Raw genomic sequence first — 12,977 nt, forward strand, 5'->3', positions numbered from 1 at the left:
CGATTGAAATTTAATCAGAAAGTTTTTGACAGTGGATTAAGGCTCGCTCTTTGTTGTTTTTCCATTCTTGCAAGCGTGTTACTGTCAATAAACAGTGTTCGGTAGCCTCTCTGTCTGTGCCTGCCCAATGCATGTGAGCAGAGTGGAGAGACAAGAATTTCCACTCCTCCTTAACGAGCTGTTCATTCCCCCCACTGCGCTGTATTTATCCAATGTATTTAATGCCAGTGCTCCAAGCTCCTCGTTACATGGCCGCAAAAAGTTAGCCGGATGACGCCCACTGGCGGCATGGAGGGAGGGTGGGCGCCTGGGTCGGGCTTGGACATGCTTCGAACTCATGTTGTGAGAATTACCGGAGCGAGAGATAAGGCGATGCTCCAACTTTTTAAAATGTGATAATTTGCTGAATATGATAAAGAAAACAATAAAGTAATGATGTAATTGTGGCCATAAAATAATCTACATATAATTTTCACTGTGTAAACAATATGCTGGCTATGATAACTATTGTTAGACCTATCTAAGGTCTGGCTCCTCCACACATTCCAGGATAGGAGAAAAATACGCTCTGGGTTGTTTGCATTTCTTTTAACCAATCACAATCGTCTTGGGCGGCGCTAAGCTCAGCTCGCAGAGACGGTGCCTCTGAAAAATAGTCTCGGGAAGGAACTTGTTTTGGTGGAACAAAAGAAAACGCCACATACAATCAGGGCTCGACATTAAGGCTTGTCCGCTTGTCCGGGACAAGTGGATTTTTTGTAGGGCAAGTGGAAGAGAAATTTACTTGTCCCACTGGACAAGTTAAAACTCAAACAAAATAAAATGCCATGTAAGTTCACGTTATGTGCCACTCATTACGTCTATGTTACCGATTTGAAACGATACATTTTTCCCCCCCGCAATCCGGGGCAGCGGGATAGCGGTAGTGGTCAGCGGCGCCGCTACGTTAGACCCAGCCCGCTGTTCAGCTCGTTCTCTGTAAGCGATGCAGCATGAAAGCACGGCGAACCTGCCGGTGTTAGTTAGCTCATGTTAGCTTGCTAACTCCGCCTTAACGTTACCTCCTCGCCACATCGTTGACAGAAAACGAGAGACCCGATGCTAATACGGCACCGGTGCCTTAATGACCGTTATCTACCGGACCGAATTGCAACGCAAATTTCGGTGCCACTGAAATGCCAGCGCTTCTCTCTGATGCTCCGAAAACGGACGAGGGAACCTAAACATCGCCGCATGTCACGCTAGTTAACATTACACTTGGCAGCAAGTAACGTTAACCTACGGATAACTAGCAGCTAGAGTAAACCATTGGAGTAAACACGGTTAAAATGCTGACAGCTAAACGGTGTAAAAGTGTGTCTGTCTGTATTTCACTGGAGAGGAACGTATGACGTTGTAGCTGCTGTTGTCGGAAAAACACAGATGTTGCGTTCACTTGAAATTGGCCTCACCATACTCGTGCTGCATTCAAAGCTGTTGTAAAATACCCTTTTCCAATCCAGTGGTCGTTTTTGCCGTTCTATAATGTCGTTTTTTTGTGCTCCTTTTTGAAACAAATAAATAAATAACATGCTGATTAAATATCAGGTAATAATCAACTGTAAAGTAGCTACAGCTTTTAAAGGATCTCTAAATCAGCCTCTGCTGGGTAGAAATTAGTGAAATTGTATAAAAAAAAAAATAGTTAACACCAACATTAAGTGGCAAAATCCATTGTTATGTCTACAAAATTATTTTAGATATAGTATAAGTTCAAGTTTAAGTCACCACTACGTCTGGTAAAAATATTGACTTAGTATCTCAGAATCTCAAAGTAATGAGAAAATGTAAAATATTGACTTAGTATCTCAATATATTGACTTATCCCAAAATATTGACTTAGTATCTCTATATACAGATTTAGTAACTTAGAATATTGACTGGGAATCTGAAAGTAATGACAAACTTTAAAATACTGACTTAGAATCTCAATATATTGACTTCTGCACACCGGCGTGCAACATATTACTTTGTATTCTGGAGTCTGGAGATCCTTTTTTCTTGTTGAATGGGAAATCTATTGTTGGGGCACGTTTGTTTCTACTGTTTCAACTGAATTGTATTAATGCTGATAGTGTTTGGATGCTTTCAACGGTTTGTTCGAATTCTGCATTAGCAAAACAATTTTTTTTTATAAAATGATGACTCTTTACCCGGACAAGTGACTTTTGTGCATGGACAAGTGAAATGTAAATGTACTTGTCCGAAGGACAAGTGCCTCAAAAAGTTAATGTCAAGCCCTGTACAATATTACATGAAGTTAACTGTTCACACAATACAGTAACATGAGCTATTTAAATTAGCTGGATACATGGTTAGACGTAATTTGCTTTTACCAGTGTATCGCCGTGTCTACTTCGTCCATAGCAAATCCCCGCCATCGGTTCCAAAACGTCCCAGTTAAGAGAGTAAAGGCCATAAACACATTCTTTGTAAATCTTTACAATCATTCCCCGAAAGAACCATGCAGGCCTGCCTTGTTGCATGAACCAAATTTTCTTCAAAACTTGCCATTTTCCGCGTGTAGCTTGCTAGCTCAAAGTTTGTTGTTTTTTTCCCAAAGAGAACGAATTAGACAACGACAACACACTGGAAATGGTTGATCAAGACTAAAGGAGATGAAACTACATGTCATGACAGTGTTTACTATTAGTTTTATGAAATTAAGCTTTGGTTTAACTTCAAATTTCAATCTAAAATTACACCCAAACCTAGATGTAATCTGAGTAGGTGTTGCTTAATGTTACATCTCTGTGATTGTATCATAATCATCATCGCACTCGGTCTTTGGCTTCTCAGTGACAAAAAATAAAAAATGGCTACCAACTTTGACCACAGTAACAAACAACAGCATGCGTCACATATGATGACTAACATCTGATTCAAGAGACATATTGCAATATAAAAATCACTAGCATTAACACATACAATTCAGACAAACAATATGCACTGATAAAGACAGGATGCAGACCTCTACTATACTAAATGACAGGATGTGTAGGACTGGTTGTGCATACTGTATGTGCGGTAGGGCTGGCAAAAAATATGGCAAAAAATATGATCAACATTTTTTTTCCATATTGATCAATATCGATATTTATCACGATATAAAATTTGATAATGCTGCCAGTTTGGAGAGTATCCTAATAAGGACTGAAACCTGAAGAAACCAGATGGTTCATTAGTTAAACTTAGAATATAGTTTATTAACATAAAAAATAGAATAACATAATGTAACATGTAACTGTGCCACCATGGCTTGGTTTAGAATATATTTTGGGATAAAAGAATATATTGAATAACATCTAAATGGAAATATTTAACTTTGCAAACATGCTTTATCTGCAAAAACAAAACAGTACAAGTTAGTAATGTAAATGCAAAAATTAATTAAAAGCTGTGACTACTACCACATTCACTTATCATATGGGGCAATGGTAGCAAAAGACCACACGACTGATTGTTGTTTTTCAGCCACGCTAGCGCTGCTAGGACTAGGACGTTGGACAAAACGTGTGGGCAGACTAACGTTAACATGGGCCAGCATTTTCAAACTCTCGGTGTGGTGGCTGGGCTGGTACCTTTTCAAGAGATAGAAAAGATTGGTTGAGTTTCCCTTCTTGGTCGACACCGACCGACGGCATATATTGCACACCGTGTTAATCTGCACTTCGTTACTTTTGAGATAGCCACACCACTTCCTTAAAATTGACGTTGTGTGTTGCCTTTTTTGTCAACAATTTCCTCAGCTTTGGAGGATAAGGCAAGTTCACTTTCACCGTAGCTTTGGTGCCCATGCCCCTCGGTTCCACTCATTACTTCCATTTTCTTCACCACCAATAACTCAAGCAATGCTCTGCATAGGAAATGGGTGTGCACTGACGTGCAAGCCAAAAACTTCTTCTTTTATTAATGTTTTTTGGTGGTTGGCAAAAGATTTTTGGGGTGTATTTCTGCTGTGTGACAAGCGGTTAGATCTATCCATATCAAGCAAAATATGTCCAAAGTTAATCAGCTTTATCGACCTGAATTATATCACGACCCCATATCGTCGATGTGCGGCATTCAAGCCGGTGGAGTGTGAAGCAGAGCAGGTACATACGATATCTTCTTGACACAGTAGCTTGTGTATGTATGTGTGTAGTTCGTCATCCATACACACGCAGACACTGGTCTTTTGATGGTGAACTGCTGTCTAGCTGGAAAACAAACCAGTTCTACCTAGGCTATTAGCGTGTTTCGTTTTTTGCATGCCAACCACAGTAACCACAGTCTCCTTCTGATAAGCTTGAGAATCCAACACCGTGCCTCTTGCCAAATATTCTGTCTCCTTCTCTTCCTTCATCTAAACTCTTGGCTTTCTGGTTTACCTTTCTCTTTCACATTCTGATCCCCTCAAATTTCTCATCTCTGTTGCTTTCACTGTTTTTAATCTGTCTTCCTATGTCTATCATTCATGCGCCATCCTCCCTAATTAAATCACACTCTACCACTGTGATGACAGCCCCCCCCCCCTGCAGCACCAGACACAACACTGGGAATCCCCAACTCCACTCCATCCCTTTGTATTTCCCTTTATATCTTACATAATTCATTCTGTCCCTCTATCAGAGCACTTAACTGATAAAGACATGCACTTGTATGTTGATATGTTCACCTGGTAGGGCTGGGAAATGGAACAATATGATACTTCTTTCAAAACCATTCTTTGAGAAAAGAAAAGACATTTTTCTACAAAATAGTCTAACACTGGCACAATTTTTTATTTTTATCAGAACTATCGGTATTTGATCAAGAAATAGTCCAAAGTAAAACAAGACTACATCTTGAATCAAAATGGTAACCACAGGTTTTGATAATTAGAGGATTATCACAAGACTAATATTTGATCGCTAAAGTAAATCTATTGGTTTTGACTTCTAGCTCTTTCAGTCATAAATTGTGCGGTTGTGGATAAAGAAAAGACCTCTACATTATTGTGGAGCACCTGTTTTGGCACAAACCTTTTCATAGGCTGACTAAATCAATAAAAGGAATCCTCTAAGCTTATACCAAGTCCCCCATGAATCTCAAAAACCCTGTTAAGAACACCTGTGTATCGTCCTGCGAATAGTGACGTTTGTATGTGGAAAGGGTAATGGGCTCCCTGTCCTCCTCTTTCTAAAAGGATGCAGCCTAGTTTTTCATTCTTAGTCCGTATTCTTTCTTTTCCCTGTCTTTCTTGGTTAACGCTATCTTTTATTTCTGTCCTTGGGATTCCTTCACTCCCTCCCTCCTGCCCTGACATGCAGCAGTGTGAATCAGTCTGAAGTCTCGCTGCCAGCAGGGATGTGTGTCGACAAGACGAAAGCACTCCCCAGCACTGGCCAAAACCCAGACTAAGTTAAGGTAGGTAGGATTGAGGAATCCACTCCCCCAGGCTCTATGAAAAAAACATAACATAGAACCCACATCTTGAATAATTTCTTTTAATATACCACCAGTGTTCCCCCATTAAAATGCTATTGGAATCCTACATAATTTTGCTGCTTTGTAACTCTATCTAAACCTATTAACTGTTAAAACTACTGTTAGGCATGAAATCTGTAACATTATGCGTTTCTTTTCTGCTAAGGACTGGCTTCCATACACAGTTCTCTGTTCAAACATGACATAACCGTTACAGATAGGTACACAATGTCTGTGTAATAATTGCCATTTGGCACGCAAGACTAGACAATGCAACAAGTTATTGAGAGACTGTTAACCGATCTCCTCATAATTTCAATGTCGGACTAATTTCCATCTGTTGGTACAACAGTAGTGTGGCTTGTGCAATTCTGTCTTCAGAGTCAAGTCTGACACTTTTTACCTTTTTATTTATTCAGGGAAGGTTCACTGAGAGGCAGCCTCTCTTTAGCAGGAATGCCCTGATCACATTCACACAGTTGCACTTTCATACCTGGAAGCTGTACAACCACAGTCTGATCTGGTGGCCACTGAGCAGCTCCACCGGAGCAGTTGGAGGTTAAGGGCCTTGCTCAAGGGCACCTCAGTGGTGGTAATGAGGGAGGGACAAGCGCTGCTCTTTCACTTTCCCCACCCAGATTTTACCCTGATTTTACCCTGAACCAACGAACTCCCGGTCACAAGCTCTCTTCTCTAACCTTTAGGCCACCACTGCATTGTGATGTCCACGATCAAGGCTTTACAGCATGTACTGCTTCCTAGTAGCTCATGCTTAGTTTGCACAATTTAAGTGCCAAAACTAGGGCTGTGCAATTAATCAAAATTTAATCGTGATTATGATTTTGGCTCCCAATAATCACAAAAACGAAAAAAAGAATAGTCGAGAAAAACAATTATTTAGCATATTACGTTTTGCAAGTAAACTCTTACCTTCTCTTGTGTTCTGAATGAAAAAATAAAGTTTAAATAGGCAAATTTCACAGTTGTGTTTTTTTTACTGTTGATTTATTTAACTTTTTCCACTGTTTTTTTTTCAAGTTCAATAATTGCAACATCTTTCCAGAACTCAACAAGTAATCGTGTTAAATTATCGTAATTTCAATATTGACCAAAATAATTGTGAGTATATATATTTTTTCCATAATCGAGCAGCCCTAGCCAAAACTATTGATAAATTGAACGGCAGAAAATGTACCGACAACAACCTTGAGAATAATTTATTGAAGTAATGTATTGTTAAACACTTGTTAGTTTCAGCTTCTCAAAATATGATAATGGAAAATAGTTGTTAATTACATACACACAAAAAGTTAAATAATGTGACAATAATTGCATCACTTTTGCAGGAATAAAACCTTATTGGTTAATGTTAGGGAAACATTGTGTTTAGGGTTAAAATAACTACTTCCTTAAAAGGAGAATTCCGGTCGATTGTATATCTTTTCGGTGTTGTACTTTGTAGACGGTCCCTAAGCACTCGTCTTGCTGTCTCAACACCGGAACTAAACAGAGCTGAATGAGCACAACTTTTATGCATTTCTTTCACATCTACTACAGTCAGATTCACTGCGTTCACTCGGAAGGAATCACTTCACATGGCTAGGCACTTGTAATGACATCTCGAACATGTTAAGAGGCTAAAAGCACGTTTAAAACCTGCCCCGTTTCAACCGCCTGGGTGCTAACGCTAGCAGGAGGATAACACGGTGTAGGCAACACCGATTGTTTTCGTTTTTCTCGCTACTGACAGCACTCCACATTTACAAACAACAGAGCTACGTGTTGAAATCGACCGGAATTCTCCTTTAAGGTTACGGACCTTTGTCATCTTGGTTAAGGTTAGGTAACAAACACAGCCATCGCTAAAAGAAACTAACAATGACTGTCAGTAGAAAACAGGAACCAAAAAGCAGACTTTTGTGCAAAAGTATGATGTTTTGTTGACCCATCCAACTAGTTTGACCTCCTCCTTCTACCTCTGACTTTGTGGCCATTTTCTACTTTGCTCAAGAGACGGACAACGGTCACAATTTCTATGGCCACTTGGAGGGCTTTGGAATATTTAGGTATTTGGAAGCTACAGTAAAACCTCCTGAGATATTAACCAACCCACAGGTATAACTGAAACAGACTTGGCTTCTGTTTATAAATACACAGATTCCCTTTAAACAACAGAGGGAAATTAAATTAGTTAGTCATCCTTTCACCTTCAAGCAGCGCAGGCTACCACACTTCACATCCAACCAGGGTGCTAAATTTACTTTTTTTTATCCACCAGCCAAAAGGCTAGTGAATGTTCACATTTTACCAGCCACTCAATAGAGTACCATTGTTTTTTGTGGCTGGTGAGTGAATCAAATCTACCAGCCACATGCACATTTTACCAGATTTTGGCTGGTGGATCGTGCTAATTTTGTACCCTGCATATCCAACCCTCTACCGGTCTGACGCATTTTACACACCAATGTTTGTGACTAACCCTAGTTTACAGCTCATAGGAAGAGAGGGTTTTAAAAGAAGAAAGAGAGAAAAAGAGGGAGGGACGGTAGGTCACACCACAATGCCACAATTGCTCGTTGTTGAGTGACTAAGGATTGGACAGGAGCCCCAGCATTCACTTAGCTTACTGCTCCTAAAAAAATTGACAACATCTGATTGTGAAAACCACAGTGGCCTAAAGGCAAGTAAAGCAGTAGCCCTGCCCAAGTGACAGGCAAAGTCTAATACTTTATACTGTAAAAGCTTAACTTTTCCAACTTCAAATGGGTATTTAAAACAAAGTGACTGTGTGACTAATGTTTTTTTCATGGGATGCAGGCTTTATCTCCAGTGTAAACATGTTGGGACACACACACACACACACAGCCCACTTAACCAACCGCACACCACCCACACCCAAAAATAACTCTGTCTGGACCAAACTACCCAAGTTGTGATACCATGGCTTCTAACCAGACTGTCATGTTGTTTTAAAAATGTCCTCTGGCAGGTCACAGCCCTTTAAAATTTGACAGCTGGCTTTCCCAAATCTCCAAAACATCTCATTTTTGCCACTTGGCAAGGTAAGTTTGACAGACAAAAATTACACAAAGGAGCTGCTTGGACAAAACCTGTAAAAATCCTTAACTTTGTTTGACACAACTGGAAAACATTAGCCTTGAGACTTCAAAAGCAGCTTCTGGGTTTTGGCATTCTAAGAAATGATATCTGAATCAGCTGTGATGAGTAAAAGAGAGAAAAGAGAGAAAAGAGGGGAGGGACGGTAGGTCACACCACAATGCCACAATTGCTCGTTGTTGAGTGACTAAGGATTGGACAGGAGCCCCAGCATTCACTTAGCTTACTGCTCCTAAAAAAATTGACAACATCTGATTGTGAAAACCACAGTGGCCTAAAGGCAAGTAAAGCAGTAGCCCTGCCCAAGTGACAGGCAAAGTCTAATACTTTATACTGTAAAGCTAACTTTTCCAACTTCAAATGGGTATTTAAAACAAAGTGACTGTGTGACTAATGTTTTTTTCATGGGATGCAGGCTTTATCTCCAGTGTAAACATGTTGGGACACACACACACACACACAGCCCACTTAACCAACCGCACACCACCCACACCCAAAAATAACTCTGTCTGGACCAAACTACCCAAGTTGTGATACCATGGCTTCTAACCAGACTGTCATGTTGTTTTAAAAATGTCCTCTGGCAGGTCACAGCCCTTTAAAATTTGACAGCTGGCTTTCCCAAATCTCCAAAACATCTCATTTTTGCCACTTGGCAAGGTAAGTTTGACAGACAAAAATTACACAAAGGAGCTGCTTGGACAAAACCTGTAAAAATCCTTAACTTTGTTTGACACAACTGGAAAACATTAGCCTTGAGACTTCAAAAGCAGCTTCTGGGTTTTGGCATTCTAAGAAATGATATCTGAATCAGCTGTGATGAGTAAATCACCCGTTTTCACTCTTTTCAATAATGATAACCCTACCTTACATTCCCCCAACAGATACTTGATCTGCTAATCCACCACCTGATGCAGCTATTGACTCAATCAATGCACAGTGCTGGCTTCCTTCAGCACTCAGCATCACGGAAAACCGTCATCAAGAGGGGTAGCGACGATGAGCCTCATTAGGGAGTACATGTGTCAGAGAGATAGGAGCTGACCTCCTCATGGACAGGCCTTAACACGCAGGCAGCTGCTGTCAGCGAGCCAGAACGTAGGGGAATTAATAGAAACAGCAGCTCTCCAGGGACACTGTTAGCCCACACTGACAGTCAGATCTGATCTGGGGTCATCTTAATGCACTCTGCCTCTTCCCTTCTGCATTAGTGGTGGGACATATGAAACCTGGATCATGACAAACATTATTTAACTTTCCGGGTAGGCTTAAGTCTGAATGCTGGCCAAGGCCTGAGCAAGCTGTGATATGCACACTTGTGGCAATAAAGAATGTGGGAGTGTTCTGCGTGGGGTTCAATTTTAATCTGACACACGGTATGCTTTTTAATCTAAATTACCCACACATGCAAGTGAGATCTTGTAGACTCAAGCAAATGTTGGAGGCCTTCATTTGTTCTTCACTTAAATATTAGAGACTTAAAAACAAAATCACTGTGAACATACACTCTGTTGCCAGTTTGAGTTACACCTGACTGAAACTAATGTGCCCTAATATGACAGCCATGAAATAAATTCTACTTTCATGAAGCTTATAATGTTGAGTTTTTGTTGAAACTGTTGAAGAGAACTGTTGATTTAACTTTATTATAACTTGGAGACTGTAGATCACGTGTCAAACTCAAGGCCCGCGGGCCAAATCCGGCCCCTCGCAAATTCTGATCCGGCCCGCATATCAATTTAGGTTCACAATCAATTTTGGCCCGCCTAGTTGTGCGCAAAACCAAAAACATGGCAAACGGTTTTTCAACTTGCAATTATGTGACTCTCAAAGCAGAATTTGGCAAATTTGCCGACTTTGAGACTCAGAAATTCCCCCAGAATCAGAGAGTTTGCATATTCCGGCTGTGAAAGAGCTTGTTGTGAGTCGGCTGGGTGGTAGCCTACTTAGAAAATGTAATCACTGTTATGCTTGATTTGCTAAATTCTAGGATGGCTTTGGAACATTTTTGCTGACTTTTTCAGGGCTTTATGTGGACAAAACTGTAAGTGAGAAGACTATATGAGACGTGCAATAATACAGTCAAAGATATTTGACTTTTTCAATTAAATAAAAGCATTTCAATAAACTTTACATGTCTGGCCCTTGATGTGATTCTCTTTTTCCAATATGGCCCTTAGCAAAATTGAGTTTGACACCCCTGCTGTAGATTGTGGGGCTGTTGAATTCTTTTGCACTATAGTGGGAGGTCTTAAGACTACAATAATTTAGGGTAGGGATTCATCTGCCAATTATTTCCACAATTTATCAACTAATTGTTTGGTCTTGATGCCAGAATATAGTTGCCTCATAATGCCTCACTCACTCACTCACACACTCACTCACTCACACACACACACACACACACACACACAAAAGCAAGATGCAGTATTAAAATATATTGTGTCCAAAGCCACAATATATTTAGTTTACCAACATTAGAAAAGATGTTAACATGAATCAATTACCAAAATAATAATTATATAAAATTCCCAACAATTTTTTTTGCCGATCAACAAATCGATTTATTGACTTGAGTTGTACCCTCACTGATACCGTATAGTGTACTTGGGATGGACACAGCTAGGTGTGCTAAAAAACTGGCAACTGAGTGTAGGATGCTGTCATATTATGGCTCTACAAAAGGCAATGCACAAATTTGGAGTGTGATCAAATAGACAAAACCTTAAATTCCACGTTACTTTTATTAGCATGATGTTTAGGAACTGAGATAAGTAAAACTCAGACTTTGTTTACAAACAGCACCTCACCGGCTATTACCTTTAACAGCCCTCCATCAAGGGAGGAAAGTGACTGCTTCTACCTGAACTGAATGCCTTAAACTACGAGCAGTAATTTGATGTTGAATGCCAACGTTGATTATTTAAAATACTGTGTCGACAAATGGCTGTATAGATGCACTGCTAAGGAGACACGAGAGCCCAGCTTCACAGGCTCGCCTACGCACTAACACACATACAGCGCTAGTAGAAAGCGTCCCAGATTAAGGCCAAGTTATATAACTTGGACTCCATTTGTGCTTTTGCATTGCATTAGGCTGCTGGCTAGTGATGCACAGATTATATCCCCTTTTTCAACAACATGACTCCAGTTACATCACAATTGTATCACTAGAAGCTGCTGAACATTTTTTTCAGTTCACTTAAAGTGAAGTGTAACGTTACATATGGTGGCATGGCAGCTAACTGACGCGATGATTTGCTAGCTATCCTTATGGACCACTGTCAGATAAGCATTGCATTAGCCACCTTGTTGCTGTATAATTAACGCAAAGGAAAGCAGCAGTTTAAAATATTGACACGAGACAGGAAGTGGAAATGTCAACTTATCAGTCAAGTAAGGATGTCATTCATGTGCACGCTACAGTTAGCTAAAGACTGCGACAACCTTTGAGTTTTCTGTAACAAAGCTGTAATTAAACGTTTAAACTGAAGTAACGTAGCTACCACAGCTAGCTAACGTTAGGATGCTGACTTTACGGTCACCATCAACCCAGCGCACAAACTCTCCTTACCTCGGTATAGTGATGCATTTTGTGTTGATATTCTGGGTGGTGATGGCTTTCTCTAGTTCGTCTAGTTGCCCCGTCTTCTTGAGCTTCTTCACCAAGCTTTTCACTGCTTTTTCACACCATTTCTCCTCCTGGCCGTTTTGCTCTCCCTTCTTCCAGCCCAAAAGTCTTTTGACAATGGGGGGAGTGAAAGGCAAAATTGACATCTTGGGTTCAGTTTAAGTCCTTCCAGTGTCGAGAAGTCCAGGCGGCGGTTTGGACAAAACACGGGAACTGCTCTTTAAACGGTCCAAACAGTGGATGTGAAAGCGATATCGATTAGCTAAAGATAAATTGTTATTGTTTATTAAACGCCGCACCGATGCATCTCGGAGTTAAATCCTCCAGTTTTAGTTCACTGTCTTGCTCAAGCTCAGCGGTGAAGTGTGCACCGGTAATCTGTTGCGCTCTGAATTTAGTGCTACTCCGCCAGGAAACCTAGTCCCGTCTGCACTCCTTTAAACCGGAGCTATTTTAAATACACTTAACACAACTCACACCCAAACTACGCCTTTAACTCGAACTATGTTTAAATATCGAAGTGAAAACAGGCTACTTTCTTAGTGTTTCTTTGCTGTTTAAACCTCCAATCGGCAAAGTTTTGATAAATTCAGAGTCATCCGCGGTGCTGGATCCCCTCGATTTAAGTCTGCAAGAAGTCTGCATCAAATGCAAATGCAGGAGCTGCTGCTGGGAGTCACAATTCAGGCTTTTAGACTGCACAGCAGACCTGCGAGAGGCCAGTCTGAGCAGCTGGCCAAAT

At 40.5% G+C, this 12,977-nt stretch overlaps 1 protein-coding gene across 1 annotated transcript in view; it reads right to left on the bottom strand.

Annotated features, from left to right (window-relative positions):
- The window catches only part of smad3a (SMAD family member 3a), a 31,922-nt gene extending 18,995 nt beyond the window's left edge, over positions 1 to 12,927 (bottom strand). The window contains exon 1 of the mRNA XM_039795540.1: positions 12,179 to 12,927. Within this exon, the coding sequence (XP_039651474.1) occupies positions 12,179 to 12,381 (203 nt within the window). The 5' untranslated portion in view covers positions 12,382 to 12,927. The remainder of the gene's footprint in view (positions 1 to 12,178) is intronic.
- Positions 12,928 to 12,977: the final 50 nt, after the last annotated feature.

This window comes from Perca fluviatilis, chromosome 3 (genome assembly GCF_010015445.1).
Source record: "Perca fluviatilis chromosome 3, GENO_Pfluv_1.0, whole genome shotgun sequence".
Taxonomy (NCBI): Eukaryota; Metazoa; Chordata; class Actinopteri; order Perciformes; family Percidae; genus Perca; species Perca fluviatilis.